Genomic DNA, 21,732 nt, shown 5'->3' with positions numbered 1-21,732 from the left:
GGTGGGCTTAGCTAAGATAGTTTTGGTAAATCTAAACTAAAGTTGACTGCTTTTCCTTGTGTAGATGCAGGGTAGTGTGTTTAGCATGATTTTAGCAGGTTGAGTTATAGCCTAGGTAAGAGCTAAGCCCAACCCAAAGTCAATCCCTTTTCCTAGCCTAAACAAAGCCATTAGATTCCCAAAGGCATGAGTGACTGCCGCAAGGGCTGCATCCAAAAGAAATGGTTACAAACTTTTGGCAAGATGAAAATTAGAAAAAGCCTTTCCAAAAACAGCTGTCCTGATATAATAAAGTATACCGTCTCATAGACTCATAGACTTAAAGGTCAGAAGGGACCATTATGGTCATCTAGTCTGACCTCCCGCATGATGCAGGCCACAAAAGCTGACCCACCCACTTTCCCTTGACTCAGCTGTTGAAGTCTCCAGATCGTGATTTAAAGACTTCAAGTCGCAGAGAATCCTCCAGCTTGCGACCCCTGCCCAATGCTGCGGAGGAAGGCGAAAAACCTCCAGGGCCTCTGCCAATCTACCCTGAGGAAAATTCCTTCCCGACCCCAAATATGGCGATCAGTAGAACCCCGAGCATACAGGCAAGATTCTCTAACCAGACCCACATTTTACCAGCGATGGCACTTTATTACCTAATTGACTAAAATCACGTTATCCCATTAAACCATTCCCTCCATAAACTTATCTAGCCTAATCTTGAAGCCAGAGAGGTCTTTCGCCCCCACCGTTTCCCTCGGAAGGCTGTTCCAAAATTTCACCCCTCTGACGGTTAGAAACCTTCGTCTAATTTCAAGCCTAAACTTCCCCACGGCCAGTTTATATCCATTCGTTCTCGTGTCCACATTAGTACTGAGCTGAAATAATTCCTCTCCCTCCCTGGTGTTTATCCCTTTGATATATTTAAAGAGAGCAATCATATCCCCCCTCAGCCTTCTTTTGGTTAGGCTAAACAAACCGAGCTCCTCGAGTCTCCTTTCATAGGATAGGTTTTCCATTCCTCGGATCATCCTAGTGGCCCTTCTCTGTACCTGTTCCAGTTTGAATTCATCCTTTTTAAACATAGGAGACCAGAACTGCACACAGTACTCCAAATGAGGTCTCACCAGCGCCTTGTATAACGGAAGGAGCACCTCCTTGCCCCTACTAGAAATACCTCGCCTAATGCATCCCAAGATCGCATTAGCTTTTTTAACAGCCGCGTCACATTGCCGGCTCATAGTCATCCTGCGATCAACCAGGACTCCGAGGTCCTTCTCCTCCTCCGTCACTTCTAACCGATGCGTCCCCAGCTTGTAACTAAAATTCTTGTTAGTCATCCCTAAATGCATCACCTTACACTTCTCACTATTAAATCTCATCCTATTATTATTACTCCAATTTACAAGGTCATCTAAGTCTCCCTGCAGAATATCCCGATCCTTCTCCGAATTAGCAATACCTCCCAACTTTGTGTCATCCGCAAACTTTATCAGCCCACTCCTACATTCGGTTCCGAGGTCAGTAATAAATAGATTAAATAAAATCGGACCCAAAACCGAATCTTGAGGAACCCCACTGGTGACCTCCCTCCAACCTGACAGTTCCCCTTTCAGTACTACCCGCTGCAGTCTCCCCTTTAACCAGTTCTTTATCCACCTCTGGATTTTCATATCGATCCCCATCTTTTCTAGTTTAACCAATAATTCCTCATGCGGTACCGTATCAAACGCTTTACTAAAATCGAGGTATATTAGATCCACCGCATTCCCTTTATCTAGAAGGTCTGTTACTTTCTCAAAGAAGGAGATCAGGTTGGTTTGGCATGATCTACCTTTCGTAAACCCATGTTGTAATTTGTCCCAATTACCATTCAACTCAAGGCCCTTAATTACTTTCTCCTTCAAAATTTTTTCCAAGACCTTGCATACTACAGATGTTAAACTAACAGGCCTGTAATTACCCGCGTCACTTTTTTTCCCCTTCTTGAAAATAGGAACCTAGTCAGTGACATTGAAATCAAGAAAATTTGAAGGATCCAAGTCCCTAACGTGTTTCAGATCTGTCACTTAGACATTTTTAGACAATTTTGCATGGTTCTGTATGCTGTATCAATAATCATAGCAGTCATTTGGCCCATAGACAGAAATATAAGAAAGTGAAGTACACCATTTATTCATAGTAGACATAACTTCCCTCCCCTCATCCCCGTCTCTTCAAGGTAGGGATAAGGGCAGTATTGTTTTTCTATAAAATTTTCCATGTTTCTTTGTGAAGTAACAAACTGTCACATTTTAACTGAACGCACTATCCAAAAGATAAAGCCTCCAAGAATTCATAACTTCCTACTCAAAGAGTGAGGACTTATAACATAAGTAATCAAATAATTTCTTACAGAGGAATGAATTAGGGAACTATTAATAACTTGCTTACTTACCAATTCAAGATGGTTATGCAACATTCAAGTATACTATAGCTTGCTTCTCTTCTCTTGCCATCTGAAGTTGTCTTCCTGTATCTCCTTACCTTCAAAACTGTCCATCTATTTTAAAAAAAAAAAAACTCAGGATTTTTTCCTTGTGTATACCTCTTAATTGCTCTCTAACTACCACGTCTATTTTAACTTGTAATTTTTGGGAGGCAGTTTTTATAGAAAATTTGATCCAGTGGAACTTCATTTTGTATCTTCAGTCTGGTTGCTAGTCTAATTTTGTGTCCCACCATGTTTCTTCTGCCATCAAACGAGCAATCTGCTTTCTTCCTTTCTGAGATTTGACGATTGTTTGCCATAGTCTCCAATGAAGTAATTGTAGTGTTTTCTGCATTAGTTTGATGAATCAAACATTTTAATGCTGCATACTATGTGTCTGTTATGCTGTTTCCAGGCATCTGACAGATCATGTGTTATCTTCTATACTTATCAAGAGAGTGATGGACCTTTTAGCCAAAACAAAATCCTTGCTACTAAGAAAGTGTCTAATTATGGGATTATATAGTCTTTAAAGATGACTTGTCATTACTATGTCATTTATTGAAACACTATGATGTCTTATGTTCAGCTTATCTTAGAAATCAGTAAAGGGAGGGACCTCTTAGGAAGGTGAAATGCTGTGCTGAAAGTAACTTACATTTGGTCAAATTCATTGTTCCATATTGTCAAGATTCCCTCCCCACTTTGAACTCTGAGGTACAGATGTGGGGACCCGCATGAAAGACCCCCTAAGCTTATAATTCCACCAGTTTAGGTTAAAAACTTCCCCAAGGCACAAATTCCTTGCCCTGGGATGGTATCGCTGCCACCACCAAGTGAGTTAGACAAAGATTCAGGAAAAGGACCACTTGGAGTTCCTGTTTCCCCAAAATATCCACCCAAGCCCCTTCACCCCCTTTCCTGGGGAGGCTTGAGAATAATATACCAACCAAATAGGTAACCAAGGTGAGCACAGACCAGACCCTTGGGTTTTTAGGACACTAAAAACCAATCAGATTCTTAAAAACAGAATTTTATTACAAAGAAAAAAAGAAGCACCTCTGTAAAATCAGGATGGAAGGTAATTTTACAGGGTAATAAGATTTAAAACACAGAGGATTCCCCTCTAGGCAAAACTTTAACGTTAAAAAAAAAAAAAACCAGGAATAAACCTCACTCTTAGCATAGGGAAAATTCACAAGCTAAACCAAAAGAAAATATAACGCATTTCCTTGCTATTACTTACATCTAATATTACAGAAATAGTATTTCAGTAGGAGCTGGATTACTTACTTGGTCTCTCTCTTTGTCTCAGAGAGAACAACACACACAGCACCAAGCAAAAACCTTCCCCCACAGATTTGAAAGTAACTTCTCCCCTTATTGGTCCTTTTGGTCAGGTGCCAACCAGATTATTTGAGCTTCTTAACCTTTTACCGGTAAAGGAGGGATTTTATGCTACCCGTAGCTGTATGTTCATGACACATATGTAACTGTATTCTCAAAGGAATGTTCAGTGGGTTTAATATTGTTTGCAAAGTATGCTCTTAAAAGTCTCATGCAGTTGACTTTTACACACAGTCTGAACACTAAACTACCAAATCGAGGACCAGCTCATACTTACTTTGCTGGACTTATCAAATTGCTTTTCACTGTGCGTGCTTCATTTGATCCAGTTCACTGTTGCTCTCCCCTCTTCACCCCCGGCTCCCACCCCCAAAAAAGAAAACCCTTGAAAAATCTGTGTGTTTTTCTTCTTTGAGGAAATGTTGGCGCTATCTCATCAGTCTTAAGCAGAAATTGCATGGTGGAATCTTGTGGTGGTTAAGCACTGTACTTCTGTTCACAGCATGCCTTATGCTATAATAAACAATATACCTCCCACCACCTAGGAAGCAAAGAACGTAAGAAGCACAGCAGAAAAATGGAATGGAAAAAGTCAATGATCAACTTTAGAGAGGAAAATAAACTCCATATTTACTGCTGAGTCACAAACTTCTGGAGCAAAGTGACCATAGATCACTAGCCATCTGGGGTAGTAGTTCCTTACCAAAAAAGCAAACAGAAAATAACGTATGCTCCATGAATTTCTCAGATTGAGATTTTCCAAACAATATATTCTGGCAAATGCTGATTTCTAGGCAGAATATTATTAAACTGGCATTAAGGTTGTAAATACATGTAAAAGGTTAATTTAAAACAGGAGAAAAAAAATCTGTGCTTATATTACACTTTTTGTTCTTCTCCTTTTTCAAGGCCCCAGTGCTGCAACATGTAGTGCATAGTTGGACTGCTGGACCTACACACAGCCCCACTGAAGTCTTGGGTTCCATGCAGACAAGCAGTCTGCCCATGTGCTACACGTTGCAGGATCAGGACCTAAAATAGCCAAAACTTTTAAAAACACTTGTAATTATTTTGCAACACTTGATGCAGTATTGTTTAGAAAGATGAATGTGTGTCTGTATTTAAATTTTAATGTGTTATTTAAACCAATCCAGTAGTTCTTAAGGCTCCAAGAAGCTTTGCATTGTGAGCATGTTAAATCTCATATTCCTTTATTTTAAACAGGTGCTTCAAAGCATTGCTCAATGTGGCTGGAGATCACAATCTAGTCAAGCTGCTCAAGTGTCACATCAAATTAAACCTGGAGCTGGCTTTAGTTTTGGTAAGTACTCTGTGGGTCTGAAGCAATGTTGCTAAGCAGTTTATATCTAAAATTTGTTACAATCTGGAGAAAGTAACTGTCCTGCAATAGCTCAGGAATGTGTTCCATATTATTGCAATGCAGGGTGATGCTGTAGTTCAGGTTGAGAAAACACTTTCATACGAAAGCCCTATTTTCATTGATTATTCTCTTTCTTTTAAAAAATATTTTTAAGAGCCAAAATTCCTTTCTTGGTCAGGTCAGAAAACCCGTGTGTGTATGTATGTAGAGTTGGATTTAAAAAGAACAAAACTCAACTTCTTTTGGAGTTTTTCAGTGGTGGAATCTTTCTGCCCTTGAATAACTAACTCAAATGGCTTTCTTTTGAAATACAAATAGTCTTAAAGGAGCATGAAAACTGTTATATTTGAAAGAATATGGTTTAGATGTAATTTAAGTTATAACAATTTAGATTTTCAAAAGTCTGCTCAGGTCACTTTTTGTAACCACATACAGAAGTGTGATTCTCTCTCATCTGTTTTCATGTGTAGTTTTCATTAGTAATGAGAGAGATATAGTAGTGGCTTGGTCCTGACAATGTTTTGGACCCGTAGTTTCTCTCTTTTGAAATGTCATACATCAAGTTTATATGAACTCTTTAAATAGAGGCATCCTTTAACTTGAGATGAAAGTGGCTCCACAAGGGCTTCCTGTAACAGTATAACCATCTTAACTTTTCAACTTACTACCTGTCCAGTGGTTATGATACATTGTAGTCTAGTGACATAATAAATTCAAATAATTTAGCAGGTGTACGAGTTCATCCTGATATGAGCACATAATTATAATTGAAGTGTTGTTGTCGGAGAGGCGGTAGCTAGATATTTGGAAGAGTATGAGATGTACTGCTTTGAAAATACCTGATTTCTGCTGCATTGTTAACATTAAGCTGAACTGGGACTGTTCAGTATTTGATTCGCTGAGGAAGCTTGACGGTCCATGCTGGCTGGATCTGAAAGACTTGGCCTGATAGTTGCAGCTTTGGTTTCCCCTGCCAAAGCAGGGTATATGATGAGAACATAACTGCATTATACCCCACTAAAAAATTCTGGGTTTGCTTGAGCTATTCTGTAGCAGGATATTGCTCCCAGTATGGCTCAGCTCTTTTCACACAGGACTAATAGGCACTCAGCAGAATGAAACCATAGGTGTAATAACAGGTACTATGAGACTGCCCATCCTGGCCTTGCTGCCGGTTCTGTCTAACATCGCCCCTCCTGACATCAGCTGACAAGTTGCCTTGCAGAATTTACTCCTTAAGGTGCAAGACATGCCATATCTACCCTTGTTTAAAGATGTGTTTAATCCCTTGAAACAATGTCTTAGCCCACGGCATCCCATTTGGACAATTCTAAGGAAACTCAATATCACCCTCAGGGCACATACTAGGTGGCAAGGACAAGCTTCAAACATAGCCAGTGCCTATATCGTGAGAGATCCAACATTCCAACCCCCAAGTTTTGACCTTCCATGTCATCTTTGGGTAAAGTTCAATTGCTTCAGATGTGGCGTGATCACATGTGCTGTTAATGACTATAAGTAGCTCCTTTGTGACTCCCCACTTTGCTGCTATTGTCAGTTAGAAGATGTAGGCCACATACTTGTAGGCTTTATCCATTGGTAAGCCTGCCCCTTGTGGACTTGCACAATGCTTTTCTGTCCGGTATTAAATGTTTAAGATACTTGGACTAACGCACTTGATTTGATTGTGTAGATGCAATTGCAATAAATATTTAGTAGTTGGTTGAGCAACCTCCAAAGAAAAGACATCTGGAACGTCTGTATCTTCTGTGTAGCAGACTGTTGCTTAAAGACAAGGCCCTGTATTCTGTGCAATATGTCAGGAACCTTGGAACTAGGGGGCAGGAATCCACCAAGCCCTCACATTCCTCATCCCCCTTCTCTATTCCAATCAGTACAGTGTTCCTTGTATTATTCATTTTGATTATAAACTAATTTTTTTTTAATGTCTCCCCCACTGTGACCCAGAAACCTCTTGGTGCCAACTGACAGAGGGCACAACAGTACATAGGATTATAGGTATCCCCTGGGTTCTCCAAAAGGAGTAATGTAAGATCTTTGCTGAAAGCATGTTTCACACTGGTCATCATAGCCATTATGAAATGTGTATGAAGATCATGCGTAAGGAGTTGTGTGTGTATATTGAAAATTATGTAAGTTAAGACAGATCACTGGAAGGCGATAAACAGATTCTAGGCAGAAAGTGGGTAGTAAACACTTATCTTTCTGCTTGTCTACTGTGTATTATATGCCTCCAGGCCAATTCAATCAGCACAGAAAACAATGGACATACTTGGAGACAGGCTATGTTTGCTGTCTGGGCCAGATGCAGGCCCGAGATTTACAAAGACAAAGTAACCCCAAGATAAGCCTCTGAACAGGGGACCTTCTGGGCTAAAGGACCATATTCTGTAACTGCATAAAAGAAGTAGAAAGGAGATTAGATTTCATCCTTTAGTCTGGGAAGACAAGCTGATCTTACAAAAGGAGGGTCTAAGTCAGTGGTCACCAACCGGTCGATTGCGATCGACTGGTCAATCCTGGAGATTCTCCCAGTTGATCACGATCTCCGGTTGCTAAAAGTCCGGGCGTGTGGTGTAGCGGGGCTGCTGCTAAGGCAGGCTCCCTGCCTGCCCCACGCCGCTCCCAGAAGCGGCCAGTGCAGCATGTCCCCATGGGGGGGTGGGGGCAGGGGTCTCCGCGTGCTGCTCCTGCCTGCAAGCACCACCCCCGCAGCTCCCATTGGCTGGGAATGGGGAACTGCGGCCAATCGGATCTGCGGGGATGGTGCCTGCAGAGAGGGGCAATGCGTGGAGCCACGTTCCCCACCCCCGGGGGCCAGGCCGGGGCATGTCGGCCCCTTCCGGGAGCAGTGTGAGGCCGGGGCAGGCAGGGAGCCTGCCTCAGCCCCACTGCACCGCCAACCAGGAGCTGCCTGAGGGTAGTGCTGCCCAGCAGGAGCCTGCACCAACCCCCAGCCCTGAGTTCCCTCCCGGAGCCTGCACCCCGAACCTCCTGCCCTAGCCCAGAGCCCCCTCCCAGAGCCAGCACCCCATACCCCCTGCTGCACCCTGACACTCTGCCCCACCCCACAACCCAGAACCCCCTCTCACACTCTGAACCCCTTGGCCCCAGCCCAGAGCTTGTACCCCCTCCAGAACCCCAACCTCCTGCCCCAGCCTGGTGAAAGTGAGTGAGGGTGGGGGAAAGCGAGCAATTTAAGGGAGGGGGGGATGGAGTGAGCGGGGCAGGACTTTGGGAAAGGGGTGGAGTAAATCCTGGGTTGCACTTAAATTCAAAAAGTGATCTTGTGTGTAAAAAGGTTGGAGACCACTGGTCTGAGCCATCCTACTTGAAAATGCTGGGGAAAGAATTTGGGGTATGCTATCCTGTAGGAAACACAGGTATGTCCTGTGAGTTAAGTTTAGGCTCCAGAAGGCATGTTAGGATTTTGTTTTGTATGTAACCATTTGTTTACAATATTCTTACTGGCTTTCATTTGAATCTCTGTTCTTTGATACTAAACTTATTCTTGTTTTTACTGTAAATATATCTAAGGGCCATGTGTTAAGCAGAGTGGTGATCTTGACATGAAACTAGTAATTTGGTGTGTACTGTTCCTTTGAAAGTAGAGAATCTGGGAGTTCTGAGAGTTTTCAGTGGATAAGGGGATAGGCACTCCAGAAGGACATGCAGAGGACTTGAAGATTGGTGTGTGCCTGTCGGTAACTTGTACAGAGAGTGCAAGGCCTGTGGGCCTGGAAGGCAGTGCTTGTGTTACCAGAAGCTGATGGAATCAGGGAGCTGACTCAGTAGGCACAGACAAGATTTCCTCACACTAAGGGCAGGTGGTGATGAGGTGCCTCACAACCCTGGGAAGCCTCACACCCACATTGACATTTTCAATGTTCTGCAGTATCATCAATAATAAGTGCATTGTACATGTTGTTAAGAGCATAATCTCCACTTTTCACCTAGGTAGGGGAAGGCTGAGCCTTTTTGGCCCCCAGGAGGCAACTGAGGATGTTTTTTCTTTTCTCTCCCTCCTCCCCTCCCTCCCCCCGTGCTTCAGGTGGGAGCAGATCTAAGTTCCCTGCAAGCTGCACAGCAGCCTATTTAGTACTGTGCAGGAGCACAGGGAACCTGCCTGGGGACCTGCCAGCCCCAACTCTGCTGCGGCATGGCCCCAGGCACGTCCGGGGAAGGGGCACCTATCCTGCAGCCTCAGCCCCGGAGCAGACGTGGCGGGGAGAGGCCCCTCTTTCCCCCCCCAGCCCAGGTGCTGCTGCAGGGAGAGACAGCTGGTGGGGAGTCTTCTCTCCCTGCTGTAGCCCCGGGGCAGCCTGCACCCCAAACCCCTCATCCATGGCCCCACCCCAGAGCCCTCACACCCCTGCACCCAATCCTCTGCTCCAGCCCTAAATCCCTCATCCCCGGCCCCACCCCAGAGCCCGCACCCCCAGCCAGAGCCTTCACACCCCTGCCCTCCAACCCTCAGCCCTAGCCCTGAGCTCCCTCCCACACTCTGAACCCCTTGGCCCCACCACCATCACATGAATTTTATGTACACCAATATGGAGGTGATGTGTTACACATCACCTCCATATTGGTGCACATAACAAAATTCATTCCGCACATGGGTGGGAAAAATTAGAGCGAACACTGAAGTAGATCAGTAGTTCTAACAAGCAGTAAGACTAACTGTAGTGTAGAATTTGTGACTAAAATGTTTTGTTTTCTAGAGCTCAGTGATGAACAGAGAGAGTTTCAAGCTACTGCTCGTAAATTTGCTAGAGAGGAAATCATCCCTGTTGCTGCACAATATGACAAAACTGGAGAGGTAGGCTTGCCATATTTTTGTGGGAAAATAGGTATGGATATTCCACATTTTCCAGTTCTGAGAAATTAACTGAATGACTGAGAGTGTAAATACTTTCTTTTCAGTATCCTGTTCCCCTTATAAAACGGGCATGGGAACTTGGTCTGATGAATTCACACATACCAGAAAGTTGTGGTGAGTAAGCAGCTTTTTTAAGCTTATAAAATAAAAGAAATGAAGAAGAATGCTACGGAGGACCCCCCCCCCCTTTTTTTTATTAAGGTAACGTTATGTGGTTGGTACTAAATAAACTACTCCGAATTTGAAGACGTAAAGCAATAACAGGTATATTCAATAGACAGGCTGACTTGTTCAGTGCATGATTAAAAATTCCTAGATATTAAAAGTCAAAGTACATGAATACAACAGCATTCACTAACATACTAGAGGCTGGGGGCTTCTACTGGAAAAAACATACAGTATTATCATAGAATCACAGAATGTAGAGCTGGAAGGGACATTGAAAAGTCATCAACTCCAGCCTCCTATGCTGAAGCAGGACCAAGTAAACTTGGACATCCCTGACAAGTGTTTCTCCAATCTGTTTTTAAAAACCTCTAGTGATGGGGATTCCACAACCTCCTCTGGAAGCCTATTCAAGAGCTTAACTACCCTTATAGCTAGAAAGATTTTCCTAATATCTAACCTAATTCTCCCTCACTGCCAATTAAGCCCATTACTTCCTGTCCTACTTTCAGTGGACAGCAGTTGATCAGTCTTCTTTATAGCAGTCCGTAACAATTTGAAGACTATCAGGTTTTTTCTCCAGACTAAATGTGTTCAGTTTTCTTAACATTTCATCATAAATCAGGGTTTCTAAACTTTTTATCATTTTTGTTGCACTACTCTGGACTCTCTCCAGTTTCTGTGTCTTTCCTAGTGTGGTACCCAGAATTTGTACAGTACTCCAACCTAGGTCTCACCAGTGCAAACTGAATCATAGAATATCAGGGTTGGAAGGGACCTCAGGAGGAGTCCAATCCCCTGCTCAAAGCAGGACCCGGCTCCAGGCAGATTTTTGCCCTAGATCCCTAAATGGCCCCCTCAAGGATTGAACTCACAACCCTAGGTTTAGCAGGCTAATGCTCAAACCACTGAGCTATCCCTCCCCCTCCAAGTAACTGAGCTGGGCAGTTACTTTCCATGTCTTATATTCGACATTCCTTTTAATATAATGATCGCCTTTTTCGCAGCTGCATCACATTGTTGACTCCAGTTCAATTTGTGATCAGCTAGTACCCCCCCCCGATCCTTTTCAGCAGTTCTATCAACTAGCCAAGTATTCCCCATTTTGTAGTTGCGTATTTGATTTTCCTTCCTAATTACTTTCTGCTTGTCTTTATTGAATTTCATCCTGTTGATTCAGACCAATTTTTCAATGTCCTTTTGAATTCTAATTCTGTCCTCCAAAGTGCTCCCAACCTCTATTAGTTTTGTGTCATTGGCAAATTTTGTAATCATTCCCTCCCCATCACTCCATTATTCAAGTCATTAAAGAAATTATTGACTAGTATCAGATGCAGGACTGACCCCTGTGGGACTTCACTAAATATGTCCTCCCAGTTTGACAGCGAACATTTGATAACTACTCTTTGAGTACAGTCTGTCTTTCCAGTTTTGCACCACCTTATAGTAATTTCATCTAGACGACATTTCCCTAGTTAGCCTATGAAAATGTCTTGTGGAACTGTGTCAAGAGCTTTACTAAAATCAAGAGATACTATGTCTACAGCTTCCCCTCATCCACTAAGCCAGTAACCCTGTCAAAGACGAAATTAGGTTGGTTTGACATGATTTGGTCTTGACAAATCCATGCAGGCTATTATTTATAACCCTATTGTCCTGTAGGTGCTTACAAATTCATTGTTTAATAATTTGTTCCAGTATCTTTCCAGGTTTTGGAGTTAGGCTGATGGGTCTATAATTTCCCGGGTCATCTTTGTCTCCTTTTTAAAGATAGGTGCTATGTTTGCCCTTTTCCAGTCCTCTCAAGTTCTCGATGATAATTGTTACTGGGTTCGAGATTGCTTCAGCTAGTTCTTTAAGTACCCAAGGATGAATTTCATCAGGCCCTGTGGACTTGAATACTTCTAATTTATTCAAAAATTCTTTAACCTGTTCTTCACCTATTTTGGCTTTTCTTCACCCTTCTTGTTAATATTTATTGTGTTGAAGTATGACCATTTTTAGTGAAGACTGAAGCAAAATAGGCATTAAACACCTAGCCTTCTTGATGTCATCAGTTATTAGCTCTCCTTCCCTGTTAATTAGAGGATTTAAGCTTTTTTTTCTTTTTCTTTTTTTTTTTCTTCTTACTTTACTGTATTTAAGGAACCTCTTATTACCTTTTAGGTCCCTTGCTATGTTTAACTTATTTTGTGCCTTAGTCTTTCTGATTTTGTCCCTTCATACTTGTGCTGTTCTTTTGTACTCCTCTTTTCATCCTTTCCACTTCTGGTAGGATTCCTTTTTCAATTTTCCGGTAATTGAACAGCCCCTGATAGGAAAAATAGTTAAGAGGCCAATATGGTTCTATCTTTCCTCTGCATCAGAATAGTTTGCAGTTGTGCCTTTAATATTGTTGTCTTGAGAAACTGCCAGCTCTCCTGAACTCCTTTATCCCTTACATTTTCTTCCCATGAGACCTTACCTATCAGTTTCCTGAGTTTGTCTACTTTGTTGAAGTCCATTGTCATTTATTTGGCTGCTCTAGCTCCTTCCTTTCCTTAGAATCAGGAAATCTATTATTTCATGATCACTTTCACCCAAATTGCCTTCTCTCTTCAGATTCACAACCAATTCCCCATCAAGTCTAAAATGGCTGTCCTCTTGGTTACTTCCTTCACTTTCTGGAGCAAAAAATTGTCCCCAATACATCCCAAGACTTACTGGAAATTGTGTTTTGCCGTATTACTTTCCCAACAGGTGTCTGGGAAGTTAAAGTCCTTTATTACTAGTAAGTCTTGCATTTTTGGATATTTGTTTGTTCTGGAAATGTCTTCTCCACCTCCTCTTCCTGATGTGGTGGCCTATATAGACCCCTACCATGACCCTTTTTTCCCTCTTTTATCTTTACCCAGAGACTTTTTCAGCTGGTCTGCCTCTTACCTTTTCCTGGACCTCAGAACTCATGCATATATATATATTCTTGATGTATAATGCAACACCTCCTCCCTTTTTTCCCTTCCTGTCCTTTCTGAACAAGCTATGCCTCTCTCTACCAATATTCCAGTCATGAGACTTATCCCACCAAGTTTCTGTGATGCCAATTTAGTTATCATTTAGCTTACGTACAACTCTCTTCCACTTCTTCCTGTTTGGGGAATAAACTCCTTGCATTTGTGTATAGAAATCTAAGATGTTGAACAGTTTCCCCCACTGATTATTCTCTTGTCGCTCCTATGACCTTACTGTAATTTTCCATGTCCCGCCACACCCCCAACACCTAATCTTCTTTTATGATTGCCTTCTTTAGGCCTATCGATGGGCTTTGGTCACCTGTCACTTTTTGAACATAGTTTAAAGCTCTCCTCGCTAGGAGATGTTGTTCCCCTTCCATGTCAGGAGGACCTCATCTCTTCCTAGCAGATTTTCTTTTGTAGTGTGATTTAGAAGAAGGTACACAGTTAACTTCAGTGATTTTTTTTTTTTTTTTTTAACTAGTGTATTTTTGAAGGAATCTCACTACAATGTCTAAATATGATATGGAATTAATCAAGAGTGATCATTGTAGAAAAAATTTTGTTGCAGGCCTCAAGTCTGGTAACAATGCCATGCAATCACAAAAAAGACACTATCCTCTGTAGGCTTTAAAGGACTACTCAGACTGACTGTGGAAACTGGAGGTTAGATTGAGACCTATCAATTTAGGGCCAGATTCTCTCCTATGGCTGGCATCTATTTGGTTTAGTAGGGGAAATGTCAGGGAGCTGATTATTACTCCCCAATTTCTCTGTCTGTCTTGGCCTAGGCTCTGGCACAAGTTAGAGCAGCCCAAGGGCTGACTCCAGAGGGATCATTTGCCAATTGGAGACTATTTGGAGCACATGCCTTAAATTTGGGCCAGAAGTAGGATGGTGTAGGAGTCCACACTGCCAGCTTTTCAGCTCAGAACTCTTATACTCCAGGAAAATTCTCGGCTGGCTGGATAACAGCTAGAATCTGGAGGCAAAAGGATCCAGTATGGAGGGGGGAGAGCCAAGAGTATTGACAACAAGAAGTTCGTACAAAAATACTTTTGTCTCAGTTCTTTGTAGCTTGCCAAGCAGATCGCTCACAGAAACCCTGGAGTATGAAATTTTATTTTTTTTAAATAGTCTTACTTATTTGACAAAACTCTAAATTCTCATGCCTGGGGAATTGACTGTTTGGATAAAATGTGATAAATACATACATATCCAAGGGGATATGTTTTTGATATTTCCTTGAATTTATCTGTATAAAGAATTGTTGCATGTTTTGGCTGTAAACTATTTTTGGTAAATAAACTATTTAACTGTAGGTGGACTGGGCCTTGGCACTTTTGAAAGTTGCCTTATTACAGAAGAACTAGCTTATGGATGTACAGGGGTCCAAACTGCTATTGAAGCGAATTCCTTGGGAGTAAGTCTTACGTTGTTTTATTTTTCTATTATTTTTGACTAGAGTTTATAGAATTCTGTTCACTATTTTAAAAGAATAAATCTTCTCTTGTAGCAAATGCCAGTCATCATTGCAGGAAATGAGCAACAGCAGAAGAAATATTTGGGGAGAATGACTGAGGAGCCATTGATGTGTGTAAGTGTAGCTGCTACTTTGTAGAATGCTCATGGTCCATGATATCTTATTTTGCTTTCTTTTGAAGAAAATGTAAAGAGATATGTACTTAATCCAAATAGGTACTTAAATATAACTAGACATCACAATTTACTGTAAGATCAGGGATAGTAAGTGGAACACATTCAGTTAGCAAATAGAAGTTATTTGGAGTACAGTCAACCAGGAATCCTAACATAATTGTCTCAAAATCTAACTTTCTTTCAAGAAGAGGCATAGTGGGTGGGAGGTCGAAAAAAATCACATTTATGTAATCAGAGGCAGATTTCAGAAAATAATTAAAAGTATGGCCCAACACCTTAGGGCATAAAAACAATCTGAAGTACTATAAACTCTCAGTAGCTGCTGTATCTAGAATATGGTGAAGATTCAGATGTCTACTTCAATAAAGGCTGCGTAACTAAGCAGCCAAAAATAGAGCATTACAAAAGAACAGGATAAACAAAAAACATTCCTTTGCATTTTTAGCTCCAGATTTCAAAGCACTTCACACTCTCATATGTGGAAATTAAGGCATAAAGAATGTGTGACCCTGGACAAGGGTCATGCACACGTATCACATTAGAGTTGAAGTATAGAAACTAGATTGATAAATATATCTGGACCGTTTGGTAATAGTGACCATAATATAATTAAATTTAATATCCCTGTGGCGAGGAAAATACCACAGCGGCCCAACACTGTAGCATTTAATTTCAGAAAGGGGAACTACACAAAAACCAGGAGGTTAGTTAAACAGAAATTAAAAGGTAAAGCACCAAAAGTAAAACCCTTGCAAGCTGCATGGAAACTTTTTAAAGACACCATAATAGAGGCTCAACTTAAATGTATCCCCCAAATTAAAAAACATAGTAAGAGAACCAAAGAGAGCCACTGTGGCTAAACAACAAAGTAAAAGAAGCAGTGAGAGACAAAAAAGGCATCCTTTATAAAGTGGAAGTTAAATCTTAGTGAGGAAAATGAAGTGTAAAAATATAAATAGGAAGGCAAAAAAAAATTTGAAGAACAGTTAGCCAAAGACTCAAAAAACAATAGCAAAATTTTTTTACGAACATCAGAAGCAGGAAGCCTGCTAAATAACTAGTGAGGCTACTGGACGATTGAGATGCTAAAGGAGCACTCAAGGACAATAAGGCCATTGTGGAGAAACTAAATTAATTCTTTGCATCAGTCTTCACAGTTGAGGATCTGAGGGAGATTCCAAAACCCGAGCCATTCTTTTTAGGTGACAGATATGAATAACTGTCCCAGATTGAGGTGTCATTAGAGGAGGTTTTGGAATAAATTGCTAAACTAAACAGTAATAAGTCACCAGGACCAGATGGTATTCACCCAAGAATTCTGAAGGAACTCAAATGTGAAAGTGTAGGACTACTAACTGTAGTTTGTAACCTATCATTTAAACCAGCTTCTGTACCAAATGACAGGAGGATAGCTAATGTGACGCCAGTTTTTTAAAAAGGGCTCCAGAGGTGAACCCAGCAATTACAGACCGTAAACCTGACTTCAGTACCGGGCAAACTGGTTGAAACTATAGTAAGGAACAAAATTGTCAGACACATAGATGAACATAATTTGTTGGGAAATAGTTAACATGGTTTTTGAAAAGGGAAATCATGCCTCACTAATCTACTAGACTTCTTTGAGGGGGTCAACAAGCATGTGGACAAGGAGGATCCAGTGGATATAGTATATTTAGATTTTCAGAAAGCCTTTGACTAGGTCCCTCACCAAAGGCTCGTAAGCAAAGTAAGCAGTCATGAGACAAGAGTGAAGGTTCTCTCATGGATTGCTAACTGGTTAAAAGATAGGAAACAAAGGGTAGGAGTAAATAGTCAGTTTTCAGAATGGAGAGAGGTAAATAGTGGTGTCCACTAGGGTCTTTACTGGGCCCAGTCCTATTCAACACTTTCATAAATGCTCTGGAAAAAGGAGTAAACAGTGAGGTGGTAAAATTTGCAGATGTTAAAAACAAACAAAAAAAACCTACTCAAGGTAGTTCAGTCCCATGCAGACTGCGAAGAGCTACAAAAGGATCTCTCAAAACTGGGTGACTGGACAGCAAAATGGCAGATGAAATTCAATGTTGATAAATGCAAAGTAATGCACATTGGAAAACATAATCCCCACTATACATATAAAATGATTGGGTCTAAATTAGCTGTTACCACTCAAGAAAGAAATCTTGGAGTCATTGTGGATAGTTCTCTGAAAAAATCCATTCCATGTACAGTGGCAGTCAAAAAAGCGAACAGAATGTTAGGCATCATTAAGAAAGGGATAGATAAGAAGACAGAAAATATCATATTGCCTCTATATAAATCCATAGTATGCCCACGTCTTAAAGACTGCGTGCAGTAGTGATCACCCCGTCTCAAAAAAGATCCAATTGGAATTGGAAAAGGTTCAGAAAAGGGCAACAAAAATTTATTAGGGGTATGGAACAGCTTCCATATGAGGAGAGATTAATAAAACTAGGACTTTTCAGCTTGGAAAAGAGACGGGGGGGCGGGGGGGAATATGATAGAGGTCTATAAAATCATGACTGGTGTGGAGAAAGCAAATAAGGAAGTGTTATTTATTCCTTCTCATAACACAAGAACCAGGGGTCACCAAATGAAATGAATAGGCAGCAGGTTTAAAATCAAACAAAAGGAAGTATTTCTTCATACAACACACAGCCAACCTGTGGAATTCTTTGCCAGAGAATGTTGAGAAGGATAAGACTATAACAGGGGTCAAAAAAGAACTAGATAAATTAATGGAGGCAAGGTCCATAAATGGCTATTAGCCAGGATGGGCAGGGATGGTGTCCTAGCCTCTGTTTGCCAGAAGCTGGGAATGGATCACTTGATGATTACCTGTTCTGTTCATTGAGTCTGGGGCACCTGGCATTGGCCACTGTCGGAAGACAGAATACTGGGCTAGATGAATCTTTGATCTGACCCAAAGTATGGCCATTCTTATGTTCTTATCTATTATTGAAGTTTTATCAGAATAGTAAGCCAATTAGTCACTAAGTTGCTTGGACTCATTTGACCCTGTGTGGTGGTGGTTTTTTTTAAATACTTAGAGGACAGCATCAGTAAGTAGCTTTTCAATATCCTAATCTCAAATGTGGAAATTTTAGTTTTGGTGGGCCAAGTAATTTAGCTTTAAGTTTGCAATACATGTATTTATTATTATTCTTCATCACAGTGGCTTATTGTGAGCTTCCACCCTGTCAGATCCTAGATAGAATAGAGCACCCCTAATGTTGTGGTATCTTTAGTACACCTCTACCCCGATATAATGCGACCCGATATAATACGAATTCGGATATAACGCGGTAAAGCAGTGCTCCGGTGGGGGCTGCGCACTCCGGCAGATCAAAGCAAGTTAGCTATAATGCGGCTTCATCTATAACGTGGTAAGATTTTTTTTTGGCTCCCGAGGACAGCGTTATATCGGGGTAGAGGTGTATCAAGATTTGCTTTGGACTGTATCCGAAAGATAAAACTAAAGTTTATATGTGAGCCCCACTTTCCTGATGATCTTTATCAATAGTCATCTTTGTAAAGGGCTTCACCAGGTCCTTGATGGGATCTATTAGGAAAAACAGTTCAAGTTTGCATGTAGAGAGAGGAACGTGAGAGGAATATGTTTCCATGTGTTTATGGTGTGTGTGTGTGTGTACGTATGTATGTATGTATGTATTACATACTTGACAGCCCATTGTTGTGTGTATTTGTAATGATAGACTGATTGTCAGAGCATAACAGTTAATTTTTTGGCAAGTATGAATGCCATCTCAGTCAGTGTTATTTCTGATACTACGATACATGAAGGGTGGAAAGACAGCATTTCTTTAACAGCTAAACCAAGACATGCCTCATTGTGACACAGAGGCTCATTTGTGCTTGTCATAAATATAAAGGGAAGGGTAACCATCTTTCTGTCTACAGTACTATAAAATCCCTCCTGGCCAGAGGTACAAAATCCTTTTACCTGTAAAGGGTTAAGAAGCTCAGGTAACCTAGCTGGCACCTGACCAAAAGGACCAATAAGGGGACAAGATACTTTCAAATCTGGGGAGGGGGAAAAGGCTTTGTTTTGTCTGTTCTTTGTCTGTCTGTTCTGTGCGCTTGCCGGAGACAGATCAAGAAGGCAAGCAATCCAACTCAGTTAGAATTAGTAAGTAATAATAAGGAAATGCGTTAGCTTGCTTTTATTTTGGCTTGTGATTTTCCTTGTCTAGAGGGAGGTTTATCCCTGGATTTGTAACTTTAAGGTTTTGCCTAGAGGGGAGATCCTCTATGTTCGAGTCTTTTGTTATTCTGTAAAGTACTTACCATCCCAATTTTACAGAGGTAATTCTTTTACCTTTTCTTAATTAAAATTCTTTTTTTAAGAACCTGATTGATTTTTCATCGTTTTAAGATCCAAGGGTTTGGGTCTATGTTCACCTGTACCAATTTGTGAGGATATTATTCTCAAGCCTCCCCAGGAAAGTGGATGTAGGGGCTTGGGGGATTATTCTCAAGCCTGCCCAGGAAAAGGGGTGTAGGGGGTTGGGGGGATATTTGGGGAAGGTAGGGCTCCAAGTGGCCCTCCCTAAATGTTTGTTTAAATCACTTGGTGGTGGCAGTGTTACTTAATTCAAGGAATAGGGGAGTTTTTAACCTAAACTGGTAAAAATAAATTTAGGGGGTCTTCATGCGGGTCCCCACGTCTGTACCCTAAAGTTCAGAGTTGGGAGCGGGGAGGGAACCCTGACAGTGCTTCACTCTGTCAGCAGCCCTTGTCAAGCCTGACATACTCACTGTAACTAACAGACTATTGTCATATCTGTATCTAAAAGGTGGCGTGTAAATTATCATTAGAAAATAACTCACCGATGATTAACATTTTTGCATGATGTATGTAGTGGATGTGTATAAAAAATTCTGAATATGCACCAGAATTATATTCTTAAAATGTGTTTGGCACATAATCCATAAGCACAGACTGCCTTAGACAAAGCAATGTGTATTTGATTCTCTGGCCAGCCTGGTCTTCAGGCAGACAATGAAGGTACATGTTTGGTAAACAAAGCTATCAAGCCAAATGCAGGAGGAGATAGCATGGCGTCTATGCCCAACAGGAGAGAAGCTTGGTCTGGTTTTACTTTTCAAAAAATACATTGCAAATGTATTTACTTGTATATAAAGATGGGGGCTGAACCTCAAATGATAAGCAATTGTGAATCAAATGATAATATACAATACTACTGTATTATAAGATTGTATAGAGTGGAGGTCTTCTCTGAACGCTAATGACACACTAGTGATTAATATCATTGTGAAATGTAACACTATATGAGGAGATAGGGATACATAATGATATTATGCTTTAAAGTCTGTGCCCAAATAGGGAGAAACAGGCTTTCTTCCAGACAGGAGAGAAGGCAGCTATTTGTCTCCTATGTAAATTAAGCATGGCTCAATCAAAACAGCAGAAGCCCTATTTACGTACAGGGGGATGGGAAGACCAGAGGAAAGGAAAAACAGCATGAGGTCATTCTGCCTCTTGAACCAAAGTAATTGAACTTGGAAAGGTATAAGCAAAGAAAGAAGCCATCTTTGGCATCCATCACTAGACAGACACAAGTGAACAGAGTTCTTGCAAGCTGAGAAAGATGCGTCCTTAAATGAAGGAGGGAGGTAGAGTTGAAGTCCCTGGGAATTGAATATAGGTGAGAAAGCTGATTCTTTCACCCAGGAAGACAAGGGGAAGCTAGCTTCCCCTTGTGCTTCTGTGGAAGGTCCTGACTGAGAGGAAGTCAGCCACGGCTGGAAAAATGGAAGACTGGTGAGAGAAACCATCTTGAACAAATCCTGTACCTTGCTAGCTTAAGTTTGAGACTTTCTGATTTGTTTGTAACACTTTATAACATTATTCCTTTTTCTTGGCACCAGTTAGCCTATGTCCTATTGTAAATAGATTTGTTTTATTTTTACTATAAACCAATTCAGTGCTGTGTTTAAAGGGAAAGGTGTATTTACCCCAGTTAAGTTAATAAGCTGTAATGTGCTTTTGTGTCTTTAGAGGAACAAACAAACATTATTATTTCTCTGAACTGTCCAAAAGAGGGCTGGACATTAGAGCACATAGTTTGAGGAATAATTGGGGTTGGGAGTGTGTTGGAGTCACCCTGCAAGTATTAACCCAGGCTGGTAGAAAGTCACGTGGGGTGACTGGCGTGTTGCAGGCAGGCTGCTGGGGTCAGAGTTGTAGGACCAAAGCTGCAGAGAGACATAGGTACTCAGGGCGTGACCTGCATGTTGTTGCTGACCGTGAATGTCATGGCTTGGAGTTATAGTAGCAAAGCATTTGAGGCACCCAGGATTTCAGGGCAGGCGGTTACTCAACCCCTCGCTATTCTGGATTGCATCCTGAACCCTGTGACACTCATACAATTGTGTTTTTTGTACTCATTAGAAGAATTACAAACACTGGACTAAGGTCTACTCTCTGACACACTGGTATACTCTTCTGTGTCAAATAAGGAACTTTCACTATTCAAAATTATACTGGTATTAGAGTCTAAATTTCTTTCTGCTGTAAAGGTGTAACACAGACTGCATTACAAGCTTCCCTGTGTTCCATCAGTAGTGTGACTTAAGTGTATCCTTTGGGGACCATTTCCTAGAGGTGAGAGGAAAGTCCATTCCTTTTTAATCCATGAGTTTTCTGCCAGCAAGGTGCCATTTTTACTAGTGCACAATTGCTTACATCACTGGATTGAGACCACCATTTTTTTTAATGTAGGCACCTAAACGTCAAATATAAACTTTCAGTCATTACCAGCCTGGGCTGGATTCAAATTAGCAG

The 21,732-nt window shown here is 41.3% G+C and overlaps 1 protein-coding gene across 1 annotated transcript in view; it reads left to right on the top strand.

Annotated features, from left to right (window-relative positions):
• The window catches only part of LOC113407264 (medium-chain specific acyl-CoA dehydrogenase, mitochondrial), a 40,329-nt gene that overhangs the window by 2,358 nt on the left and 16,239 nt on the right, over positions 1–21,732 (top strand). Inside the window, exons 2-6 of the mRNA XM_026655579.2 lie at positions 5,030–5,126; positions 9,929–10,026; positions 10,131–10,200; positions 14,567–14,667; positions 14,761–14,841. Of these exons, the coding sequence (XP_026511364.1) occupies positions 5,030–5,126; positions 9,929–10,026; positions 10,131–10,200; positions 14,567–14,667; positions 14,761–14,841 (447 nt within the window). The remainder of the gene's footprint in view (positions 1–5,029; positions 5,127–9,928; positions 10,027–10,130; positions 10,201–14,566; positions 14,668–14,760; positions 14,842–21,732) is intronic.

This window comes from Terrapene carolina, unplaced genomic scaffold (genome assembly GCF_002925995.2).
Source record: "Terrapene carolina triunguis isolate 2854851 unplaced genomic scaffold, T_m_triunguis-2.0 Scaffold210, whole genome shotgun sequence".
In the NCBI taxonomy this organism is placed as follows: domain Eukaryota; kingdom Metazoa; phylum Chordata; order Testudines; family Emydidae; genus Terrapene; species Terrapene triunguis.
Note: the sequence above shows the minus strand (reverse complement) of the source record. Positions and strands in the feature narration are given on the sequence as shown.